At 31.9% G+C, this 27,017-nt stretch overlaps 3 protein-coding genes across 4 annotated transcripts in view; all 3 read right to left on the bottom strand.

Moving 5' to 3' along the window:
- The window catches only part of LOC139480849 (uncharacterized), a 94,201-nt gene that overhangs the window by 47,757 nt on the left and 19,427 nt on the right, over window positions 1–27,017 (bottom strand). The window lies entirely within an intron of this gene.
- Window positions 247–6,373, bottom strand: LOC139482505 (uncharacterized). Its single transcript, XM_071266420.1, has 6 exons — window positions 6,310–6,373; window positions 4,793–4,979; window positions 4,207–4,415; window positions 3,233–3,490; window positions 1,792–1,998; window positions 247–788 (listed from the first exon to the last, which is right to left on the bottom strand). Exons 1-6 carry the CDS (start codon window positions 6,371–6,373, stop codon window positions 430–432), a joined length of 1,284 nt encoding a protein of 427 aa, XP_071122521.1. The 3' UTR covers window positions 247–429.
- Window positions 16,258–27,017, bottom strand: part of LOC139480848 (uncharacterized) — a 29,958-nt gene continuing 19,198 nt past the window's right edge. For both annotated transcript variants that reach the window (XM_071263748.1, XM_071263747.1), the window contains exons 2-7: window positions 22,328–22,394; window positions 20,792–20,978; window positions 20,206–20,414; window positions 19,232–19,489; window positions 17,791–17,997; window positions 16,258–16,787 (exon numbers count right to left, since the gene is read on the bottom strand). In XM_071263748.1, coding sequence (XP_071119849.1) covers window positions 16,429–16,787; window positions 17,791–17,997; window positions 19,232–19,489; window positions 20,206–20,414; window positions 20,792–20,978; window positions 22,328–22,391 — 1,284 coding nt within the window. In that variant the 5' untranslated portion in view covers window positions 22,392–22,394 and the 3' untranslated portion in view covers window positions 16,258–16,428. The remainder of the gene's footprint in view (window positions 16,788–17,790; window positions 17,998–19,231; window positions 19,490–20,205; window positions 20,415–20,791; window positions 20,979–22,327; window positions 22,395–27,017) is intronic.

The following is a 27,017-nucleotide window of genomic DNA, read 5'->3' as shown; positions in this document are numbered from 1 at the left end:
GTTTCTCGTTTTTTATATAGATTAGACCGTTGGTTTTCCCGTTTGAACGGTTTTACACTAGTAATTTTAGGGCCCTTTATAGCTTGTTGTTCGGTGTGAGCCTGGCTCCGTGTTGAAGGCCGTACATTGACCTATAATGGTTTACTTTTATAAATTGTTTTTTGGATGGAGAGTTGTCTCATTGGCACTCACACCACATCTTCCTATATCTATATAAACTTCCCATTCCAGGATAGGATTGTTTTCGCAACTCCGTAGTACACATGGCCCATTTTTATTTTTTAAAAATAAATTCACAAAAATACTGAACTCTGAGGAAATTCATAACGGAAAGTCCCTAATCACATGGCAAAATTGTCTATATTCAGAAAGGTATAATCTTTAAAGTTAATGTATAATATTTGTCTTAACCACAGTGAAACTGAGCAACTAGCCTTTGCACAAAGAACAACACCTTTTAAAAAAGTTTCGTGTGTCCTTAACAAGCGTTGGAATGTCAATTACAATAAGTAGTCCTATCACAATCGTCAATATCACTACGCCAACATATCCAATGCTTTGAGCAGAAACACGGTTATCTGGGGCGCTCGTTAATCTTCTTTTATACGATGACGTCTCTTTTTTGTCAACTGTTAGCTCTGTCTGCATTTTATCTATTTTTGCTTGTAATTCTTCTGTTGTTATAGAACTACTTGGAACTGAAGCAGAACATGGACAGTAGCATGTAGACGAAGATGTCCCACTCACAACATTGGATGTTGTCTTTACTCCACTGCTTGATGTGGTAGCTGAAATATAAATATGTTTTGAAATTTCCTGTCAGCTCACTAATAAAAAAAAATCTTTTATTAGTGGAGCAAACAAATAAGGTTAGATTGCATCTACATTGATTTGGAACATTATTTTCATAAGTGAACGGAACCTGCCCAAACAACGTATAAAGAGGATCTGTGTAATTTTTTCAATGTCAAGTCAATGTCAGGAAAATGTAAGGCTGATTTATTTACTTTGAAGGGTTTAAAAATGACATCAATGTTAATGATGTTGTTACATTTCCCACTTGATGACTGAGTAATATAAAATATTACTCATTGTTATGGTTAAATAATCTAAAATCCAAACCTTCACGGTGTAAAATAGTTATAGGTACCATAATTAAAATATAATACGCCAGACGCGCGTTTCGTCTACACAAGACTCATCAGAGACGCTCATATCAAAACTGTTAAAAAGCCAAACAAGTAAAAAGTGTAAACAGTTAAAACAAAACCCAAAACATCGATAAGATCCAGGCAAATATATACATAAATAAACATGTTCAATCTAATCAAAATATAGAACATGGATTTCGTTGTACTTCATACTCGTATGAATTAGATTGAATTGATATTCAAATTCTTTGGAATTTCATTTGTTAATATCTTCAATTTAACCCTTAAGTGCTATAACTAAATAATTTTTTTAACGAAACACCTCTTTCCTTTAGACAACAAGAGGTTATTGACGAGCTATTGTTTTAATTTACACTTAGCACGCCTACCTTTCGTATGACAAAAAAAAAGACAACACTTATTACTCGTTAGTCAAAGACAAAAACCAAAAACCAAACATACAAACAATTTTAGTATGAAGATTTTGTTTAAAACACATACAGATCTCTACATTGTTTACTTTATTTCAAATGCATTGCAGCCCTTATTCGAATTTTCATTTCCAAGTCGTAAATGGGGAAAAGGTGTAGTTATTTCTATTTCAAATATATATATTATACTTATACTAAGGCATGCATACATTGACTGCTGAGTAATTCTGTTGATATCATTGTCGGATCCGAACTGTAGACTGCAATATGTGTAGTTTCACTTAATGTTGACTTTGTTATATCGCTGCTGTATGATGACGATGACGTTGGACGAACAGATGACGAAGAAATCGGGCAATAATAGTTTGATATTAACGGTGTGGTGGATGAAGTGTTGTCATTTAATGTGAATATTTCTGAAATAAACCATAAAACGGTAATAGATATATAGATTTGTGATTTTTGGTTGGTTAACGTCAAGGGGATAATGTTTCATGCATGTTTTGATCGAGAACAATTAAACAATAAATACATTATGCAGCTCCTGTAATATAGATCGTTCAGTATTAATATCGTGGTAATTTGGACTGCTACCGAAGATGAGGGTACATTGGTTAAGAATAGAAACTTGACCCTACACCAGGCCACATCCATTCTACAGTCAAATGGGGTGTTAGATATTGACCAGTCGTATTTGTTCCCACGATTTCTTTTGATAATTCTTTTAAACAGTGCATACTTGTATACCATGTAAAAGTGTTTTTCTTTTATCAAAAATCCTTCATGGTGCATTATTAAAAAATTTAGAAGGCCATATCATATATAACTATGATTTTACCTTTTTACGTATGCTCAACTAAAAAAAATATTTCTTGGACGAATTGTTGCTTTGAGGGAACACATTCTCGATTAAAAAATATCAACAGTAACCATGTTACGCTAACACAGTTTCACATTGATTATGACGAGCTAAATGGTATAAAAAGAGCACCTGTCTTCTGTGACATTACTATACATATATGTGTGCACTATGATTAAATAAATGTTGATTTGTTGATTTATTTATTATATAAAACACTCGTATTTCATTGCTTGTTTTGCCTCAAGATAAAACAAGGAAACTTAGTTTTTTATTGTTTTGTTTAACTCGTATACATTTTGTACAACGTTAAAATAGACTCGTATTAAAACGACATTTATAAAGTATAACTGTTATCCTTTCGTTCGTTTGTCAGTCCGTCCGTCCTTGCGTTCGTCTGTTCGTTCATCTGTTCGTCCGTCTGTTCCACTTCAGGTTAAAGGTTGTTGTCGAGGTAGTTTTCGATCAACTTGAAACTTAGTACACATGTTCCCTATGATCTTTTAAATCTAAACGCCAAACAATATATTTTCCCCATTTTCACGCTTCCTTGAACATATTTGGGTTTCAGGCGAACATATTTGTTATTTACATATAATCATTTGTTGCAGACGTGTTTTTTTTTTGACTTGTTGATTTGTATGTTTTGAGGACACGATTTATTAATTTTAAAAAGTATAGACGATTGGAATGCAGCGTTACAAAATTTTTCGATCTGTGTGTAGCAAGATAGTAGAAAAATTGCTAAGCTCTATCTTTTTCATAATGAAATTATGAAATTTGAAACATACTGTTTAAGTATACAAGGTTAGTCTCTCTACTTAATTCTAAACCATTAGAGTAATCGTAATAATATCTGTAACAATCTGTCTTATAGTTGGGTTCTAGTTGAAATGCTACACATCCGGAAGTTAAACACAAATCTGCACATTCTTCATACGGTTTTGGTGATACCACTCCATCAGTAGATTCATCTGACCCTATTATGTCAAGGGGCATTTCTGCTGCTAGCTCGCTAGCTGTAAACTCGTCGAAACAATCAGCAACAGCTGAAAAAGCAAAGCAAAGTTTAAAGTTTATGCATATTGAATAAAACAACGTTATAGATACATTACAAGAATGAAATATTTTAATTTTGTAGTCCTATCATACTTATATTCTTATTTTGTATTGCTGGATCTGCGATTTTGTTATAGTTTCTGTCGACGAAACGGTTTTTTTTCATAGATAGCAAAATTATCAGCACCGAACTGGAAATTTTTCTTTCGAGATATCATCGACTGAAAATATTACCGCTGACGAATCGTGTGTAAATTAAACAAAAAAACGTCGTAAACATTTTTTAATGCGATATTTTCTATGATTATCTTTTTAGGTCTCGCCGCGATATAGCCTTTTTGTGTTAATGTGGCGTAAAGCAAACAACAAGCGATCAATCAATCAACTCATACTGGCAGCATTTAATGTGTTTGTTGTTTTGCTTATTGTGTTTTCTTCGTTCATACTAAAAGGTGGATATCGGTACTTTAATGCTACTTTACTTTTATTTGCGTATGTATAGTATGGCTGTATGGATAAAGTTCTCTGCATTCAATTGAGATTTCGTATAAATCTATTAAAAATGTAAAGTCCACAATAAATGGTGGTTTCAGGAAGATACACAATCTTTACATTTGCGACGATATATATATATGTGTGTAAATTGACACGCGTTCAGATCTTTTCGGCGTGTATGCAAGCTGGACCAATTTACATATATCCTCACCTTCAAACGTATCTTCACATATGAATGGTTGTGTAGTGGTACATGATTGTATAGAGAACATTTGGTCTGTATAGTTAAATGTCACACAACCTTCTGAGTTTTCAGTTGACGCTGACCATTGATCATTATTTGTAGTATACTCATCACATGTATCCCATAGTAAGCGAACTGGATTAATTTCTTGATGAAGTCCAATCCATAATGTTTGACTGATAAAAAGACGAAGAGAGTTGATATGAATTAAGAAAACATTCACATTGAATTGTATGACTTATTTTGTCTCCATCCAAAATGACAGCACTCTCAAAAACCTTTTTCAGTAGTTAGGTAAATATACATTTTTGAAATGATAAATAATTATGTTCAGTTTTCGGAAATGCTGAATTTTGTTCATCACTATAGTTTCCGCGCAATCCCATTATCATAAATATATATAATTTCATGACAATTTTTCATTGTATGAATTGTACTTCCTTAACATTCGACCGGAATAACAAAAAGAACACCACAAGTAACAAAATACAAACTAAATCTATGTATGGGTTATGTCTCCTATGTGAACACATTCTATAACTGAACTAAATACCTGATTGGATTATGGTCTGGTGTGACTAATTCAACATAATGTGGCATAAAAGTATCCGATATATTAGTGATTTCGATTGAACTATCGATGATAAGTAAAGTTCTGTTGGTCCTTTCACATATTTCTCGAGCTGATGCCCATGAAACAGCTGTATAATGGTAATGGTATCGACACAGATGGCGTGTATCTAAAATATTAATAATGTATAGGGATATTGACAGGGAGTATGAAATCAATATCACATATGAAGCCCGAATAACAACTATATAGTGTCCTGATTTCAAACAGTTTATGATCACATGGTATATGGGGTCGTATTCCTTGTTAATTGAACAACTTTTACAAATTGCAGAATAAGCTAGTATATTTCATTCCAGTTACATATATATATATATATTATATATATATATATATATAAATAGAGAATAATACATGGCAAAATCCGTATCATATGTCGTATCATCCCGAGACATCAATATCAGCCCAAGGGCCTTTAGGCCCGAGGGATGATATTGGTCGAGGGTGATACGGCATGTGATACGGATTTTGACATGTATTATACACTTTATCATATATTTCAACAGAAGAGTATTTATATTAAATGAACTGTTTTCTGGTCCATAGCACTGGGTTACCTTCAGTTCTACTTTTGTCTTGTTTCAAAGGCCTGAAAAGAACTGCTTAATAACTTATCCGAAGCACCTGGGTTACCTTACAATTTGCGTGCTGTTGTTTTAAAAATATTTTGTTTATTATTGTATTAATTTGTGTGTTTTGTATTTTTCATAGTTGCATTTAGTGTGCCAAAAAATATAAAAAACTTGACGTTCGTGACGTCACATACAATATGAAAACTCGACGTTCGTGACGTCACATACCAAACAATGACGTCATTCAAAAAATTTACTATTTTGAGGAAAAATTTTCTTAAGCAAAAAAAAAACAAAACTGACTTTATGTAAAAAAAAAAAAAAAAAAAAAAAAAAAGTAGGGGTGTGATAAAGGGTAGGGGTGTGATAAAGGGTATGCGATAAAGGGTAGGGGTGTGATAAAGGGTATGCGATAAAGGGTGCGCATCAAAGTTGCGCGATATGGATTAAACAGCAGGCTATTTATCACATATGCAAAACTACTGTATTTACTACTAAACATATGATAAATATATGTAAAATTATACTTGTGACATAATATCAAAAGTAACAACAACAAAAGATAACTGAGTTGAACACACACATACACACACATCTACACTTGGTTTATATTTGAAGGATTTAGCAGGACTTATAGCTCTTCAGTATCAGACGTATTTGGTCTTATTACCTTAACTGCATCTTGAAAGCCGATAGCCGGAGAAAGGGTGTGATATATTTTTGACTTTTTTACCTAGTTTTTATCTTATTGTTTTGTACAGACATTGTTGTCAATATAATGGAATGTTTTGCGAATGGCATATAAGTAATTGGTTAAGCTAGCTATAAAAGCAATCCACCTTTTTCTACATAAGGAAATAATTATACTGAGGAAGGCAAATGACAGTTGTGAACTATTCGTTTGAAGTGTTTCAGCTTTTGATTTTGCCATTTGATTAGGAATTTTCCGTTTTTAATTTTCCTTTGAATTCGTTATTTTTTCTTATTATTTTACTCTTTATCATACATGTAATGAAACATCAGCCTTTTAAAATCGACCTTGTTTGTTAATAGAACGTTAGTTGAGGGTCGAAATGGAAGAACCTTCATGAAGAATAACGGTAAAACATCTCGCCAAATGCCGTTAACGGTAGTTTTTGGTGCATGACGACAAACACTTCCTTATAGACAATAAAAAAAAATCGACTGATCTTGACGGTTTAAGTAATTTTTTTGGCAAAACTAACCGTAGCAATAATTATTTGAGACCTCCGACGAATCACGATATAGGTTTTTTTCTGACGAATCACGTTTTAACAAATTTGATGCTAACGGTAGTCGAAAATTGCAGTTTGACACATGACGGTAAAGGGCTTCTCTACCATCTTGGTTAGATATACATAAAAGAATAAAAAAAAAACCACTATATTTGCCCTTGAATTTTTACTAGATAACATTTTTGTTCGCTTTGGAGATTCCGTATATCGTCAGGTTATTGGAATTCCAATGGGGACTTACTGTGCACCACTTATTGCGGACCTGTGTTTGTATTGCTATGAGTTACATTTTATGACAAAAATCAACAAAGACTCATCAAAACAACATCTGATAAACAAATTTAATAATACTTTAAGATATTTGGATGATATTTTGGCTCTCAATAATGACTACTTCAGTATGTATACTAAAGAAATTTATCCTGTTGAACTTACTTTAAATAAAGCTAATACTACAAATGACCACTGCCCTTTCCTCGATCTTGATATCTATATCACTAACGGAAAGCTTAAATTTATGATAAAAGAGATGATTTTTCATTTCCTATCGTTAATTATCCATTTTTAGATGGTGACGTTCCCTTGTCACCATCTTACGGTGTTTATATATCTCAACTTGTACGATTCGCTCGTGTGTGTTACAATGTTTTAGATTTTAACGAGAGAAATTTATGTATTACTGAAAATTATAACACCAGGGTTTTCGATATCACAAACTAGTCAAAACATTTACTAAATTTTATCATCGGTATAAGGATATCATTCTTGAATATAGCTCAACATGCAGACTTCTTATACGTTCAGGTATTTCACATCCAATTCTTTATGGAAATCTTCTTTGTAAAGCACAAAAATGTCAGTATTCACCTCAGAAACTAACAAAACCTTTAGATAGACTTATTAAGAAGGGATAAAGTTGCGATACTGTTGTCAGGCCATTAAAGATTGCATATTTGGCGTTAATATTGATTCACTTATAGGGTATTTGCATCGGAACTAAACACATTTATTCAAAAACCAGTTGTTGGCATGACACGGGTTATGTGTTTCTCATATATGTTATGATGATATGATACCAAACCCCTAACGGGAAGGATTGTGCCTGATATTCATATGATGAAATCATAATCTTTCAATCAGTTTAATTGGAGTCTGGAGCTGGCATGTCAGTTAACTGCTAGTAGTCTGTTGTTATTTATGTATTATTGTCATTTTGTTTATTTTCTTTGGTTACATCTTCTGACATCAGACTCGGACTTCTCTTGAACTGAATTTAATGTTCGTATTGTTATGCGTTTACTTTTCTTCATTGGCTAGAGGTATAGGGGGAGGGTTGAGATCTCATAAACATGTTTAATCCCGCCGCATTTTTGCGCCTGTCCCAAGTTCTATGGCCTTTGTTAGTCTTGCATTATTTTAATTTTAGTTTATTGTGTACAATGTGGAAATTAGTATGGCGTTCATTATCACTGAACTAGTATATATTTGTTTAGGGGCCAGCTGAAGGACGCCTCCGGGTGTGGGAATTTCTCGCTACATTAAAGACCTTCTGCTGATGTTGTTTCTATGGTCGGGTTGTTGTCTCTTTGACACATCCCCTATTTCCATTCTCAATTTTACGTATAGACTTCATTTTGTCACGACAGACTGCATTACAGATCAATTCAAATTAGAAAAAGTCTAAGCCTTGTTGATCTAAACTTTATTCAATCTGAGGAGTTAACTGTTTTAATTTATGATAAAGTTCTGATGTTTACTAGAAAGTATTAAAATATTTTGAGATTATATTTTCCAAGTGATATCCTAAACATGAAAAACCGATTTATGTGTATGCAAACTTCACGATACGATCTAACAAAGAAACCTAGCAGCAAATGTTGATATCAAGAACATGTTTAACAATTTTTGTGTGTTTGATTGAAATATTCTTTCGTATCACACAATGGCGGACCTGATTCAAACAAAATTCCCTAGTGCGAATGCATAAAATGTACAGTAAATATTCAATATTCTTTTATGAGTGCACGTGTCATCTTATATTGATTTTAAAGAGCAAACGAATAGATATTATCAATGCAATATGACGAAAAGCTTCAAAATTTACAGCAACTAAAGATTAACATCTGCAAACATTCTTAAAAGTAAATTAAGATGCTTTGAATTATTAATCACTCGGTAGTTACGGATATATATACATATATATATATAGTTATATCTAATGCATCTTACAATTGTAAGCATTTATATAATTGAATTGCTGATTACTTGAATAATTCAAATAGAGACTCATTTACCGCTAAAAGTCACACAATATTGTTTCAGTCTGGTAGACATACATCACGAACTCTTGTATACCAGATAAAACTGTAATTACGCAGACGTTATCAAAGTAACATACAACAAAATGGCGCCATAAGTTTCGATTTTAAGTTAAGCTGTCTATTTTCGCATTTATTTTAATATAGAAAGAAGAAATTGATACTTGTCGTTTGTTGTACGGTGGTATCTATTTATACAGATGTTATTATTATTTTTTAATCAATACACAGAAAACTTATGTTTCATGGGCAACTAAAACAACACAGAAAATCAAAGTTGTCGTAGTTTAATGTTAAAATTTGACAAGCCTCGGTCAATGGTATGGCCTTATTACAATCTGGACAAACACAAAAAAAGATAACTGCTGTTTGTCTTTTCATATTGTTTTGTGCCATAGTGTTGACAATCCTTTTAGAATCCTATTTACTTTTTTGTATTGCTATCTAAGTGTATCTTTTATATTCTAACCTTTTTCCGGGTAACTTACGACAAGTAATTGGAAAGACCAAGGTGATAGTAAAGAGAAATGCAAATATAAAAAAGATGTGGTATGATTGGCTATGAGATATGACACAGAAGTCAAACATAGAGGTCACCGTAAGCTTACTTACCCTGATTTCCATAGCCTTATTATATTCCTAACGTATTCAAACAATAGACATTTTAGTAAACATAACCTAAGCCATTTTAAATATTGACCACAGTGAAGAAGGTTATTAGACCTCAACATTAGCGTGTTCCCTTAGTTTTTGAGTTGTCCTCAATAGCTAATGGCAGGTTAGGCGAAATCACACACACTAAACACAACAATGAACACCTTAATATGCAATTTGTGTTTTGTTCATTGTTGAAGGCCATGTGATGACCAATGATTGTTACTTTACCATGATGAATATGCATTATGAGCTTTGCGAACAAAAGCTGTTAATTTATGTGTCACGTTGATCTCGTGTGGTGCATTGTCTCATTGGCAATACCACATCTCAATTTTCCCCCCTATACGTTATAAGTTATAAGGAAGGACGGACGAAATGATTTAATATGTACGTAATAAAATAAATACATAATATCTTCTCCCAAAAATTATAATTTTATCAGATATATAGTCGAAATATCGACATTTTTAGTTCAAATAATGAGCTGCTTTAAATTTGTCGTTGCTACAACATTTCATGTTAAGAATTGACGCAATATATACTTATGAGATATTTATGTTTGCATGGACGTAATAACTGGCTTCCATAAAAGTTGAAAATGCTAAATGAAACTTTTTCAATTAAAATAAATAAAGGCAACAGTAGTATACCGCTGTTCAAAATTCATCAATCGTTAAGAAAAAAACAAATCCGGGTTACAAACTAAAACTGAGGGAAACGTATCAAATATAAGACTACTACGACACAACAGAGATACAACACCGAAATGTAACACACACAGAAACGAACTATAATGTAACAATGGCCATTTTCCTGACTTGGTAGAGGGCTTTTTATGAAAAAATGGTGGGTTGAACCTGGTTTTGTAGCATGCAAAACCTCCCGCTTTAATGGCAGTGTTAATTAAAACATTAAAATGACAACATTACCCGACACGGTTAGAATAAATAAACAGATAAATGAGAGAAAATATAGGACAGAGAAACAATCGAATAATAGCCATCCAAAGGTAACAGGTTAAAGAATATTTTTATACACCAGACGCGCGCTACGTCCACACAAAACCATGTTCAGATGTAAAAAGTTGGAAAGCCATAACAACTACCAAGTTGAAGATCGCCGAGGACCAAAAGTTCCAAAAAGTTGTGAGGCCAGGGTTATCCGCCTGGGACAAAAACATCAGTTCCTGCTCCACAATGGCATTGTGTATTTTACTCATGTTAATAGACGTTGATAATAAATGATCAAAACAAAGAATGTGAAAAAAACTCAAATAAAAAATAAAAACACCAAACAATTAAAACAACCAAACAACCAAACAACCAAAACACCAATTTCCTTAATATTTCATTATTTTCCTGTTATTGTGAAATATGCACTATAAAATTACTAAAATACATAGAACCGTCCCACACTATGATCATGTGTGATCACTAACCAATATTGAATGTCACAAATAACCATAATTGTAAAAACTATATAGTACTTTAAATCAAACCTTAAACGCCATAAAAGTAATTAAAACTCCAATTCACACGATGATATCGTTAACATGACACGCACTTATTAAATAAATCTCCAGTTAATGTTACAGTAAATAAAAAGATAGCTAGTCTTTATGGATTCCCTCGGCTTAAATAAATTTTTTGCGTTATTAACTTATTCATAAATGAAAAATCAAAATGATCTACTCTGTTGGAATTTTCTTTTTATTAAAACATTTTGAAATTAATAAAATTGTGGGATTTCTTGTCGTTTAAGTGTTTTATCCGTTACAGTCGATTAAGAGAATACACCAATTTAAAAGGCAAATCGGTCGACAGAAAAAGAAACAAGTAAATAAAAAGATGGCTAGTCTTTATAGATTCCCTGGGTTTAAATAAATTTTATGCGTTATTAACTAATTCATTATTTAAAAAAAATCTACTCTGTTGGAATCCTCTTTTTATATAAATATTTTGAAATTAATAAATCGTTTGGTTTTCTGTTCTTCAAGAGTTTTATCCGTTACAGCCGATTAAGAGAATACATCAATATAAAAAGCTAAATCGGTCGACAGAAAAAGAAACGACATTTTAGAGAGGTCCAGGTGTGGTCTTGCAGTCGTAAAATGACAAGTAAGATTTTCGTACTCCTAATTCAACCAATTAAACTATTAGAATTTGTTTTTCGAACACAAATGTTGTTCTCGGATACTGAGTATAGTTTTATGACCGAGAAACCATATTTAACATCTCTAAATGTAAATATTTCTGGATAGCAGGTGAACTTTGTTTCCATTTCACATATAAATAAAGGCAACAGTAGTATACTGCTGTTCAAAAGTCTGAGAGAAAACAAATCCGGATTACAAACTAAAGCCGGGGTAAACACATGAACTGCAAGAGATTACAAAGAAACAATAGAAATACTGAAATGCAACAAAACAAAAGCAAACGACAATGCAACATACATAGAAACGAACTATTAAAATACATCTGACATAATTATTCCTGACTAGGTACAGGACATGTAAAAAAAAACCTGGTGGGTTGAATATAGACATACAGAAGTGGTTGTGATAAGACCCGTTTTTGATCGATGAAGTTCGAACATCACTGGTTTCGCCCACTAAATGGAATAAACATATCTGAGATGATGGTTTAATGTTAAAGTTGGTGTTACAAGTAATCCTTGCATACTGGGAAAAAGAACACTCCATCTATAACATCATGAAAACAGTAAAGCCACATCAAAGAAGATACTGCATATCATTGATTTGTTGACAAGTGTCTTCTGCTACTGGAAGATGACATGTAACTATCTTTTGTGCACTTACTATTAAAGAGCTCATTCAAGGGAGATATATCTAAGGCACAATTTCATAGACAAATTGAGAAAGTTCATTCAGAGAATCACTGTCACCGTGGCCTCTGTCCAAAGGCTTCTCAATATTTCTTTTGATTTATATTGTTTAGGTGTGGTACTTTTTGGATATATTCTATTTGATCAATTATGCTGTTGCAGATTTAAGAAAAATAGCATTCAAATTTGGGAAAATTGAGATAATTATAAACGTTATTATAGCGTTTGAATCTGATTGTCAATAAAATAAATATGGGGAAAATTAACGAAATTGTGGTAAACAGTTGTATATCTTTTGATTTTTCATACTTTTCATTATGCAACATCTTAAATTTGAGAAATTTCACATTTCACCAAATTTCAAACCCCTCTTTTTACCCTATTGGTTACCATGGGAATGGAGCGCAATATTGTAAAATAAATTGATCTGGTATATTAGCATTGTTTTACTTGACCCACAACTGGAGTAAACACTGTTTTTTTTTCTTCAAAAAATGTAGTTTCAATTATTTTAGGGATGAAGCTTGATGGTTCGTAGCGTTCCCTCTGAAGTAATAGTTTTTGACTTTTGAAATTCCGTAATACTTCCGAGTTAAACGTTTCTGTTGTAACTTTGGGCTTGATGTGTCGGTATTATCATTTTACTTTATGTATGAGATGTTAAAGAGGGGCGAATTATACCAGACGGACAGTTAAACTCATAGATCAAAAATAAACTAACAACGCCATGGCTAAAAATGAAAAGAACAAACAGACAAACAACAGTACACATGACACAACATAGAATAGTTATCAAAGGTAACAGGATTATAATTTAGTACGCCATAGAAAACTTTAACACAGTAAGCTGCTCATTTCTAAGGAGCGTGAGCTTCGAAGATGTGAAGCAATAAAATCTGATTAACTTAAACATGTTAAAAGAAATAAGTAAATATCTTTTTTTGATTGTTCTAAAAAGAGCCATTAGTTTTAAATAAAAGGGGAAAAGTATAATTATCTTTAAGTTTCCAGATGCAGTAACACTTCCAGAATATGTTTTGATGTTACGGATTTGGAATAAAATCTCAATTGCCTCTATTTTCAAAATGTTAACCTTATCAATGCTTTTGTTTGGCAATATAAATCCATGTTCTACAATGTATCTTCTCTATTTCTGGTTTTATAGTCAAAATGTGAACTATTTACTGATGAATGATAACACTTCTATGTAAATTATCATACAGCATTGTATGGATTGCATTGCAAAATCTTTCATGCAAATATTGTAGGTCTTTGGATGACATTTGAATATTTTTCAATCCTCAGTTTGCCATACATGTATACATTAATTAGTAACAGGAACGGCGTATATTGATTTCGAACATCCGATTTTTCACGATATAAACTAGTGAAGCAAAAACTGTGCCTATAACTTTTTTTTCTAATTTAATATTTTCTGAAATTAACAACATACTATTCGTTGTGCAGTCATAAATGGCATCCATAGAAATTCTCTAAGATGGGCACACAATAAGAACTTGATCTTCTACACACATGTTTCCAATGTGAGTTTAAACATTCACTTTCATTCAATTTCAATATTGATAAATGTTTTACTGGATAACACAATAACCACTCCTTTTTGGTGAAATCATAACATTCTATTTCAATATTGATTTTTTAATAACTGCGTCTTTTTTGTCAAACCATAATATTCTATTTTTATCGAAACATAAAGTTTACCGATTATACAATGATTGCTCTTATTTATCAAACGATATTGTCTTTCTTAAAATGTCCCGAAGCAAGTCAGGAATATGGCAGTTGTAATCAAATAGTTCGTTTCTTTGTGTGTTGGTGTTTTTTCTTTGTTGCACTTCGATGTACCTATTGTTCCTTTGTTTTCACCTTACAGGTGATGTGTCCCTCGTTTTTGGTTTGTATTTGTTTTTTTCTCAATAATATAAGACTTTTGACCACCGGTATACTAATGTTGCCTTTGTTCAATATTGATAAAAATATAACCGAGTACACGATAACTGCTCCTTTTAAGACAAACCATTACATGGATGGCCTAATTTCTATTTGAATATTGAATAAAAGTTTGAATCCGCTCCTTCTTTGTTATACCATGATAATAAGCAGCATTGTTTTTTAATCACACTATTTCTGTATCAAAATGTTGAAATCGACAATTATTTAAAAAAAAGTAATTTGAAAATCAAATTTTATAAAATTGAGTACAGAAATTTGGAATGAATAAAAAAGACAACAACCCGACCAAAAAGCAGAAAAGAACCGAAGACCCCTAATAGCTATTCAACACACCGAGAAAATCCCGCTGAAAATGGAAGTCATACTAAAATTTTATATCAATATAAATGCCAATATCTTAACTTTTACCAACAAATAAATAAAAAGAAGAAAATGCTCAACAGGATATGGTTTTCATTGTTTTAGGAATTTTACTATGATTATCAACTTACCCTGATTTGAAACAATTCCACAAAAAACGGATTCGCTTTTAATTACTAAATCATATCTAAAGTCCTCATATAGTAGGTAACAAAAATGTTCGACAAGTACTTCACACAATTAGTCTATGAACTATGTTACATCTCTCTATAGAAACACTATTAGTTTTACTGGAAACGAGCTGTTAATAAAATCTTTAAATCATTGACTGATGTTCGTGATCTTTTGTTTGATAATTCAAATATTTTGATTACTTGTGTTGGATTAAACACAGTCCATTGGAAAGAGTATACAAAAAGCTACAATATACAGGTGTATATCAACCAAACTATCGATTTTAATTAATAAACCATTATGCTCACACAGGTTTTATTAAGTTACTTTTAAAAATCAAACGACTTCCGCTGAGTATACTGTTGGATGACGAACAAACGTCACCCATCTTTGCTGGAAAATGTTAATTGCTTCATTGTTTACTACTGCTTGATATCCGCACAAGTTATACAGTTCAGTTTTATTTTTGATTGAGTGTTTTAATATCAATACATTAACAGTGTCAGTAATGTTAAATAATATTTTTAATTTTCGATGCCATACTTGTAACTGAACTTTGTATATTTCTCTCTCCTTATAACTATGCACCAAATGAAACTATGTACAAACTAATTTACTAGTGATGTGTCATGTGCTAAATAGTGGTAAGGGTAAAAATTGAATTCTCAGGAAGACCCAAAGTAAATGGAGGAGTAGTACATAATTATGATATAGGTTTGAACCTATGCACGTTCACGGTACATACACATGTTAAAAATATGCTGCACAACCCTTGGAAAACAAAAAGTAGTCATATGCCAATTGATATTTTATCGTGTGTTATTCTATGTTGTGCTATTGTTTCAGAACATGGAAGAAGGTTTGGTATCATTAAAACGTTTAATTCAGCTGTAAATGTTTGCAACTGTCATAAGTCAGGAATCTGATGTACAGTAGTTGTCGTTCGTTTATGTAATTTATACGTGTTTCTCGTCGTTTCTCGTTTTTTATATAGATTAGACCGTTGGTTTTCCCGTTTGAACGGTTTTACACTAGTAATTTTAGGGCCCTTTATAGCTTGTTGTTCGGTGTGAGCCTGGCTCCGTGTTGAAGGCCGTACATTGACCTATAATGGTTTACTTTTATAAATTGTTTTTTGGATGGAGAGTTGTCTCATTGGCACTCACACCACATCTTCCTATATCTATATAAACTTCCCATTCCAGGATAGGATTGTTTTCGCAACTCCGTAGTACACATGGCCCATTTTTATTTTTTAAAAATAAATTCACAAAAATACTGAACTCTGAGGAAATTCATAACGGAAAGTCCCTAATCACATGGCAAAATTGTCTATATTCAGAAAGGTATAATCTTTAAAGTTAATGTATAATATTTGTCTTAACCACAGTGAAACTGAGCAACTAGCCTTTGCACAAAGAACAACACCTTTTAAAAAAGTTTCGTGTGTCCTTAACAAGCGTTGGAATGTCAATTACAATAAGTAGTCCTATCACAATCGTCAATATCACTACGCCAACATATCCAATGCTTTGAGCAGAAACACGGTTATCTGGGGCGCTCGTTAATCTTCTTTTATACGATGACGTCTCTTTTTTGTCAACTGTTAGCTCTGTCTGCATTTTATCTATTTTTGCTTGTAATTCTTCTGTTGTTATAGAACTACTTGGAACTGAAGCAGAACATGGACAGTAGCATGTAGACGAAGATGTCCCACTCACAACATTGGATGTTGTCTTTACTCCACTGCTTGATGTGGTAGCTGAAATATAAATATGTTTTGAAATTTCCTGTCAGCTCACTAATAAAAAAAAATCTTTTATTAGTGGAGCAAACAAATAAGGTTAGATTGCATCTACATTGATTTGGAACATTATTTTCATAAGTGAACGGAACCTGCCCAAACAACGTATAAAGAGGATCTGTGTAATTTTTTCAATGTCAAGTCAATGTCAGGAAAATGTAAGGCTGATTTATTTACTTTGAAGGGTTTAAAAATGACATCAATGTTAATGATGTTGTTACATTTCCCACTTGATGACTGAGTAATATAAAATATTACTCATTGTTATGGTTAAATAATCTAAAATCCAAACCTTCACGGTGTAAAATAGTTATAGGTACCATAATTAAAATATAATACGCCAGACGCGCGTTTCGTCTACACAAGACTCATCAGAGACGCTCATATCAAAACTGTTAAAAAGCCAAACAAGTAAAAAGTGTAAACAGTTAAAACAAAACCCAAAACATCGATAAGATCCAGGCAAATATATACATAAATAAACATGTTCAATCTAATCAAAATATAGAACATGGATTTCGTTGTACTTCATACTCGTATGAATTAGATTGAATTGATATTCAAATTCTTTGGAATTTCATTTGTTAATATCTTCAATTTAACCCTTAAGTGCTATAACTAAATAATTTTTTTAACGAAACACCTCTTTCCTTTAGACAACAAGAGGTTATTGACGAGCTATTGTTTTAATTTACACTTAGCACGCCTACCTTTCGTATGACAAAAAAAAAGACAACACTTATTACTCGTTAGTCAAAGACAAAAACCAAAAACCAAACATACAAACAATTTTAGTATGAAGATTTTGTTTAAAACACATACAGATCTCTACATTGTTTACTTTATTTCAAATGCATTGCAGCCCTTATTCGAATTTTCATTTCCAAGTCGTAAATGGGGAAAAGGTGTAGTTATTTCTATTTCAAATATATATATTATACTTATACTAAGGCATGCATACATTGACTGCTGAGTAATTCTGTTGATATCATTGTCGGATCCGAACTGTAGACTGCAATATGTGTAGTTTCACTTAATGTTGACTTTGTTATATCGCTGCTGTATGATGACGATGACGTTGGACGAACAGATGACGAAGAAATCGGGCAATAATAGTTTGATATTAACGGTGTGGTGGATGAAGTGTTGTCATTTAATGTGAATATTTCTGAAATAAACCATAAAACGGTAATAGATATATAGATTTGTGATTTTTGGTTGGTTAACGTCAAGGGGATAATGTTTCATGCATGTTTTGATCGAGAACAATTAAACAATAAATACATTATGCAGCTCCTGTAATATAGATCGTTCAGTATTAATATCGTGGTAATTTGGACTGCTACCGAAGATGAGGGTACATTGGTTAAGAATAGAAACTTGACCCTACACCAGGCCACATCCATTCTACAGTCAAATGGGGTGTTAGATATTGACCAGTCGTATTTGTTCCCACGATTTCTTTTGATAATTCTTTTAAACAGTGCATACTTGTATACCATGTAAAAGTGTTTTTCTTTTATCAAAAATCCTTCATGGTGCATTATTAAAAAATTTAGAAGGCCATATCATATATAACTATGATTTTACCTTTTTACGTATGCTCAACTAAAAAAAATATTTCTTGGACGAATTGTTGCTTTGAGGGAACACATTCTCGATTAAAAAATATCAACAGTAACCATGTTACGCTAACACAGTTTCACATTGATTATGACGAGCTAAATGGTATAAAAAGAGCACCTGTCTTCTGTGACATTACTATACATATATGTGTGCACTATGATTAAATAAATGTTGATTTGTTGATTTATTTATTATATAAAACACTCGTATTTCATTGCTTGTTTTGCCTCAAGATAAAACAAGGAAACTTAGTTTTTTATTGTTTTGTTTAACTCGTATACATTTTGTACAACGTTAAAATAGACTCGTATTAAAACGACATTTATAAAGTATAACTGTTATCCTTTCGTTCGTTTGTCAGTCCGTCCGTCCTTGCGTTCGTCTGTTCGTTCATCTGTTCGTCCGTCTGTTCCACTTCAGGTTAAAGGTTGTTGTCGAGGTAGTTTTCGATCAACTTGAAACTTAGTACACATGTTCCCTATGATCTTTTAAATCTAAACGCCAAACAATATATTTTCCCCATTTTCACGCTTCCTTGAACATATTTGGGTTTCAGGCGAACATATTTGTTATTTACATATAATCATTTGTTGCAGACGTGTTTTTTTTTTGACTTGTTGATTTGTATGTTTTGAGGACACGATTTATTAATTTTAAAAAGTATAGACGATTGGAATGCAGCGTTACAAAATTTTTCGATCTGTGTGTAGCAAGATAGTAGAAAAATTGCTAAGCTCTATCTTTTTCATAATGAAATTATGAAATTTGAAACATACTGTTTAAGTATACAAGGTTAGTCTCTCTACTTAATTCTAAACCATTAGAGTAATCGTAATAATATCTGTAACAATCTGTCTTATAGTTGGGTTCTAGTTGAAATGCTACACATCCGGAAGTTAAACACAAATCTGCACATTCTTCATACGGTTTTGGTGATACCACTCCATCAGTAGATTCATCTGACCCTATTATGTCAAGGGGCATTTCTGCTGCTAGCTCGCTAGCTGTAAACTCGTCGAAACAATCAGCAACAGCTGAAAAAGCAAAGCAAAGTTTAAAGTTTATGCATATTGAATAAAACAACGTTATAGATACATTACAAGAATGAAATATTTTAATTTTGTAGTCCTATCATACTTATATTCTTATTTTGTATTGCTGGATCTGCGATTTTGTTATAGTTTCTGTCGACGAAACGGTTTTTTTTCATAGATAGCAAAATTATCAGCACCGAACTGGAAATTTTTCTTTCGAGATATCATCGACTGAAAATATTACCGCTGACGAATCGTGTGTAAATTAAACAAAAAAACGTCGTAAACATTTTTTAATGCGATATTTTCTATGATTATCTTTTTAGGTCTCGCCGCGATATAGCCTTTTTGTGTTAATGTGGCGTAAAGCAAACAACAAGCGATCAATCAATCAACTCATACTGGCAGCATTTAATGTGTTTGTTGTTTTGCTTATTGTGCTTTCTTCGTTCATACTAAAAGGTGGATATCGGTACTTTAATGCTACTTTACTTTTATTTGCGTATGTATAGTATGGCTGTATGGATAAAGTTCTCTGCATTCAATTGAGATTTCGTATAAATCTATTAAAAATGTAAAGTCCACAATAAATGGTGGTTTCAGGAAGATACACAATCTTTACATTTGCGACGATATATATATATGTGTGTAAATTGACACGCGTTCAGATCTTTTCGGCGTGTATGCAAGCTGGACCAATTTACATATATCCTCACCTTCAAACGTATCTTCACATATGAATGGTTGTGTAGTGGTACATGATTGTATAGAGAACATTTGGTCTGTATAGTTAAATGTCACACAACCTTCTGAGTTTTCAGTTGACGCTGACCATTGATCATTATTTGTAGTATACTCATCACATGTATCCCATAGTAAGCGAACTGGATTAATTTCTTGATGAAGTCCAATCCATAATGTTTGACTGATAAAAAGACGAAGAGAGTTGATATGAATTAAGAAAACATTCACATTGAATTGTATGACTTATTTTGTCTCCATCCAAAATGACAGCACTCTCAAAAACCTTTTTCAGTAGTTAGGTAAATATACATTTTTGAAATGATAAATAATTATGTTCAGTTTTCGGAAATGCTGAATTTTGTTCATCACTATAGTTTCCGCGCAATCCCATTATCATAAATATATATAATTTCATGACAATTTTTCATTGTATGAATTGTACTTCCTTAACATTCGACCGGAATAACAAAAAGAACACCACAAGTAACAAAATACAAACTAAATCTATGTATGGGTTATGTCTCCTATGTGAACACATTCTATAACTGAACTAAATACCTGATTGGATTATGGTCTGGTGTGACTAATTCAACATAATGTGGCATAAAAGTATCCGATATATTAGTGATTTCGATTGAACTATCGATGATAAGTAAAGTTCTGTTGGTCCTTTCACATATTTCTCGAGCTGATGCCCATGAAACAGCTGTATAATGGTAATGGTATCGACACAGATGGCGTGTATCTAAAATATTAATAATGTATAGGGATATTGACAGGGAGTATGAAGTCAATATCACATATGAAGCCCGAATAACAACTATATAGTGTCCTGATTTCAAACAGTTTATGATCACATGGTATATGGGGTCGTATTCCTTGTTAATTGAACAACTTTTACAAATTGCAGAATAAGCTAGTATATTTCATTCCAGTTACATATATATATATATATTATATATATATATATATATATAGAGAATAATACATGGCAAAATCCGTATCATATGTCGTATCATCCCGAGACATCAATATCAGCCCAAGGGCCTTTAGGCCCGAGGGATGATATTGGTCGAGGGTGATACGGCATGTGATACGGATTTTGACATGTATTATACACTTTATCATATATTTCAACAGAAGAGTATTTATATTAAATGAACTGTTTTCTGGTCCATAGCACTGGGTTACCTTCAGTTCTACTTTTGTCTTGTTTCAAAGGCCTGAAAAGAACTGCTTAATTACTTATCCGAAGCACCTGGGTTACCTTACAATTTGCGTGCTGTTGTTTTAAAAATATTTTGTTTATTATTGTATTAATTTGTGTGTTTTGTATTTTTCATAGTTGCATTTAGTGTGCCAAAAAATATAAAAAACTTGACGTTCGTGACGTCACATACAATATGAAAACTCGACGTTCGTGACGTCACATACCAAACAATGACGTCATTCAAAAAATTTACTATTTTGAGGAAAAATTTTCTTAAGCAAAAAAAAAACAAAACTGACTTTATGTAAAAAAAAAAAAAAAAAAAAAAAAAAAGTAGGGGTGTGATAAAGGGTAGGGGTGTGATAAAGGGTATGCGATAAAGGGTAGGGGTGTGATAAAGGGTATGCGATAAAGGGTGCGCATCAAAGTTGCGCGATATGGATTAAACAGCAGGCTATTTATCACATATGCAAAACTACTGTATTTACTACTAAACATATGATAAATATATGTATAATATCAATGTTATGTTCATGTACTTTCAAGTTTTGAAAAAATCAGAAACTGTCAGGTTTGTCTTTATTTTATGATGATTTTTCAGAATTTTTTTTTTTTTTTTTTTAGAATTAAACGATTTTACTAAAGTTAAAAGTGAACGACCTCTAAACTACACATATGTCAGTTTTGTAGCATTTATGTAGAAAATAAAAATAATGACAAATAAATACTCATTCATTTAAGTTCATTTGTTAAAATAGAAACTACAACGATTACTGTAACGGAGTATATTATTAAAAAAAACTCAATATCAATAAAACTACTTCGAATAGTATTGATTATTAAATTCAAATCAAATTTCTATATTCAATTAAAAGTATACTCACAATCTAATGCGTCTGTTAAAGTGAGATATAACGTTATAACACTCAGAAGAGTTAATGCCACCATTCCCTGGAAAAGACAAGTAGTGTTCACTCAATAATTTTACAATCCCTTTCACCAATTGAAGTAAAAGAGGGACGAACGATACCAGAGGGACAGTCAAACTCATAAATCGAAAATAAACTGACAACGCCATGGCTAAAAATGAAAAGGACAAACAGACAAACAATAGTACACACGACCAAAAACGAAAACTAAAGAATAAACAACACCAACCCCACCAAAAACTAGGGGTGATTTCAGGTGCTCCGGAAGGGTAAGCATATCCTGCTTCACATGTGGCACCCGTCGTGTTGCTCATGAGATAACAAGTGAATGTTGAGGCTTAAAAGACATCAAGTAATGTCAACGATAACATAATTGCGACAAAGCACTCTAATCTAATTTATTACTATTATCAACCAGAGGAACTAGAAAAGTGTAACTTGAAAATAATTTACGTTAAGGGAAAAAAGTTTCAGCGAAACATTAAAAAGATAATAGATAAAAGAAGATATTCTTTATTTGTATTGATTTATTGTATTTTGCTTATCGTCCAGTGGCAATTATTCAGGACAATATGTGCCTCTTGTATGTTTGTGATCGAAATGTATATTTCATTAAAACGAGCCAATGCTAGTCGTATCCTCAAAAGTTGGCAATGAAAGTTTACTGACACTTAAATTCAACAAGATTATGAACCCCAAAACGTGTTGATAATTTATATTTCTCTCTCACTGGCAAACCCAATAAAAAACCAATGCTCTGTCTGGTAATGTATATTGTTTAACTAGATTTGTTGCCGAACAATTATCAGAATGAAACACATATTTTAGTTATGTAACTCATATCTGTTTTCTAAACAGCAATTAATTGTTTTTCAATCCAGTGTGGCTTGTCACTTCAAGTGTATCGTCTATATTCTTGAATGTGTTTTATTTGCATTTTATCAATTAATTATTTTTGTTTCTGTTTTGAAATCGGACACAAAGTCAATGAGATATCAGAATTCACTATGCGTGTCTATTTCGTCAGAAATTTCAAGACAAAAAGACGATCATAATTACATTAACTTAAGCCAGATCACTCTGTAAATGGAATTCAATTAACTTTAGATCAATTTTTTTCACCAATTCGACCACTTTTAATTTGTGTTCATGTGACCATCAATTCAACCAAATAGCTAGAGATTAAAAGGAAAATAATGTCAACATTGATAGTCAAACAAAGGTGAACCACTTCGTTGCCTGATTCAACACACAAACAAATCTTTCGCAAACAGGTAACGCATTAATTATTGATTTATTGTTGATAACGCAACGTCCTCGCGTTGATTAACTTATTTTCTAACAATAACATGAAATAAAACGGACCTTTAACAATCCAATTGCATGAGGACGCAATCTATTCATGTTTATGTTCATATCGGGTTGTGTAACCGTAGTATTCGGAGGAAATCTGGATAGCTAATTTAATTTGATGGCGTCTTTACTAATGATGATAAGTAAACTTCTGTTGGTTCTTTCACATATTCCCGAGCTGATGCCCATGATACAGCTGTATATTGGTAATTGTAACGACACATATGGCGTGTATCTAAAATATTAATAATGTATAGGGATAATGACAGGGAGTATGAAGTCTATATCACATTTGAAGCCCGAATAACAGTTATATAGTGTCCTGATTTCGAACAGTTTATGATCACATATATGGGGTCGTATTCCTTGTCAATTAAACCAATTTAAAAAATTGCAGAATAAGCTAGTATATTTCAAATCAGACACAAAGTCAATGATATAACAGAATTCACTATGCGTGTCTATTTCGTCAGAAATGTCAGGATAAAATAAACGATCATATTTACATTAACTTACGCCAGATCACTCTGTAAATGGAATTCAATTAACTTTAGATCAATTTCTTCACTATGAAATTTTATTCAGATTTTATCACATAAAATGATATGTCAAAACAGAATCCCACCCTGTTTCAGCTAAAATAGATCTCCGGTTAAATAGAAGAGACTATTTATGTTGTAGTGCATATATACGCGAGAGTGTACCGTCAAGAGAAAAAGATTTTGTTAAATTTGACATCAAATCTTCCTTTCGAAATGTTAGTAAAAAATACACCCGTGCACCTTCCAGCGCCCTTTTGCCATTTCTTGCCCAGTTTTCTACAATCATGTTATTATGTGAAACATATATCAATCATTGGTGATATTAAAGGGTCACTATCTACGTACGAGATAAGAAAAAAAAAAAGAGAATATGATTTCGTTTGGTTCAATCATTAGTAAAAGTGAAATAATGAATTAATAATTCGTTTTTAGCAGCCAATTTGGTTCAATTTTGTCAAACCAAGCAAAGAAATATCGCTAATGAATTAATTACTTGCAAATGAATTATTCGACCACTTTAAATTTGTGTTCATGTGACCCTCGATTAAACCAAATAGCTAGAGATTCAAAGGAAAATAATGTCAACATTGATAGTCAAACAAAGGTGAACCACTTCGTTGACTGATTCAAGTCACAAACAGATCATTTGCATACAGGTAACCCATTAATTATGGATTTATTGTTGATTACTCAACGTCTTCGCGTTGATTAACTTATATTCACAATAACATGAAATAAAACAGACCTATAACAATCAAATCGCCTGAGGACGCAATCTATTCATGTGTATGTTCATATCGGGTTGTTTAACCGTCGGTAGTATTCGGAGGAAATCTGGATAGCTGATTTGATGGCGTCTGTACTAAAATACACACGAATTCCACATATATGTATTATCGAGTACATGTTTTGTTTACTGTTTATTTCAGACTTATTGTAATTTGGATATACGTTTTAGTATGTAATAAATAAAATTTGAGAATTTTAGTCACATAGGTGACCATGTATTTGACAGCTAGTGCCTCTTTAAAAAAATCCAATGATTAAAAACAAGTCTACAAATAACAAGCAGCAGAATTAATATATATTAGATATTAAGCTAAGAAAGAAATGAGTGCTATTGCTTAATACAAGTAAGTCCAAAAACAAGCAAATCCAATAACACACACTAAAGATATTCAGCACGTATATAATGTCTACAAGATGAGAAATTTCTTTTGAATTTAACTGTAGAACTTATATATATGTTTTAGTTGAAAATCTTATAGCTGATAGTAAATAGCATTTGTATCTGATTGTTGTTAAAAACAAATATAATAATTAACTTATCATACATACCAGGACGGAATTTTGTATAAGAACCATACGCGCGTTTCGTCTACAAAAGACTCATCAGTGACGATCGAATAAAAAAAATAAAAAAATGTCAAATTAAGAACGAAGTTGAAAAGCATTAATTACAAGAAATGTTGCCAAATTTCAAGGTATAATCAAATATGAACATTCCCTTAAATGTACTAAACCTGACAAACGGAATGACAAGCGGTAACTGTTATATGTTTGTCTAAAAGCAGTCGTCTTCCGAGGAAAAGGTTCGGTTGTGTTTAGCTTTCTTAATTGCCAACTTGTTTGACAGTTGGAAATGCATATAGTTCAGTGTTAATTTTCCTCGGAGTTCAGTGTTTTAGTGAATTTACTTTTTTTTGTATATTAAAATGAATACATCAAATTCTACAATGTTCTACTAAAGAGAGAAATATACCTACATGATATCAAAACTTTCAGCTTAATTTTTTAGTAAAATTCCATAGATTTACTGAAATATTGCTTGAGGATAGGTCACTAATAATTTTTTCAAGCTACAGATTGTACGGATTATTAAGTGGGAAACATCATCAGGTAAAAAGAAGTTAAGCTAAATGATAGAATATTAAAATAAAATGCGAGAAGATAGCTTATAGAAAATGATTTGTGAATATCAAAAGAAAAGATAGGGTACGTTTCTTTTCGACATAAATACAAGAGGGACGAAAGATACCAAAGGGACAGTCAAACTCATAAATCAAAAATAAACTGACAACGCCATGGCTAAAAATAAAAAGGGCAAACAGACAAACAATAGTACACATGATGCAACATAGAAAACTAAAGAATAAACAACACGAACCCCACCAAAAACTAGGGGTGATACATTTAACATTTGTTTTATCTATATTTCTTTAAAAATGCCAATTTAGAATTATCAAAAATCAATCAAAAATAATCTAACCTTGTTAAAATATTATATCATTTATAAGTTTAAATCTAATAAAGTTTGAAAAAATTGGGCCCCTTGGTTGGCCCCCTGGGTAACTTATGATTGATGTCACAGGTTATAATTAATAAAATATGTTGAAAATATTAAAAAAAAAATCTTATGAATTTGTGCATAGGTTCTCTATTATTTCCAATCCAAAATGGCGAAAGAAACTCTTTCCTTACTACACATAATTGATTTCACATGTGTAATATATTCGAAATTTGTAAAATTTTGCATAAACTAAAGCTTGAAAAACTTCTTTCGTATAGTTTAAAATTTATGACAAAGCACAGTATTACATGAAACTAACAGATGGCAAATCAATAAAAAAACAATTTTGAATTAAACTTAATTGCTTCAATTTGGAAAATTGTGGTTTTATTAATTTTAGATACTATATAGGGCGTAAACTGATAAATATTTTATTATGTAACCTTATAAAAACGTGTAT

The sequence above is a fragment of the Mytilus edulis genome, chromosome 7 (assembly GCF_963676685.1).
Source record: "Mytilus edulis chromosome 7, xbMytEdul2.2, whole genome shotgun sequence".
In the NCBI taxonomy this organism is placed as follows: domain Eukaryota; kingdom Metazoa; phylum Mollusca; class Bivalvia; order Mytilida; family Mytilidae; genus Mytilus; species Mytilus edulis.
The sequence above is the reverse complement of the archived record's forward strand: the minus strand, read 5'-3'. Positions and strand labels throughout refer to the sequence as shown.

Excerpts from the sequence above, each read along its gene's own strand:
- LOC139482505 (XM_071266420.1), bottom strand. The coding sequence starts at position 6,373 with ATGGCAAAATCAAAAGCTGAAACACTTCAAACGAATAGTTCACAACTG. Across the intron at positions 4,416-4,792 it reads CCAGACCATAATCCAATCAG|TCAAACATTATGGATTGGAC; the intron begins GTATTTAGTTCA and ends TCTTTTTATCAG. Across the intron at positions 3,491-4,206 it reads ATGTGAAGATACGTTTGAAG|CTGTTGCTGATTGTTTCGAC; the intron begins GTGAGGATATAT and ends TTGCTTTTTCAG.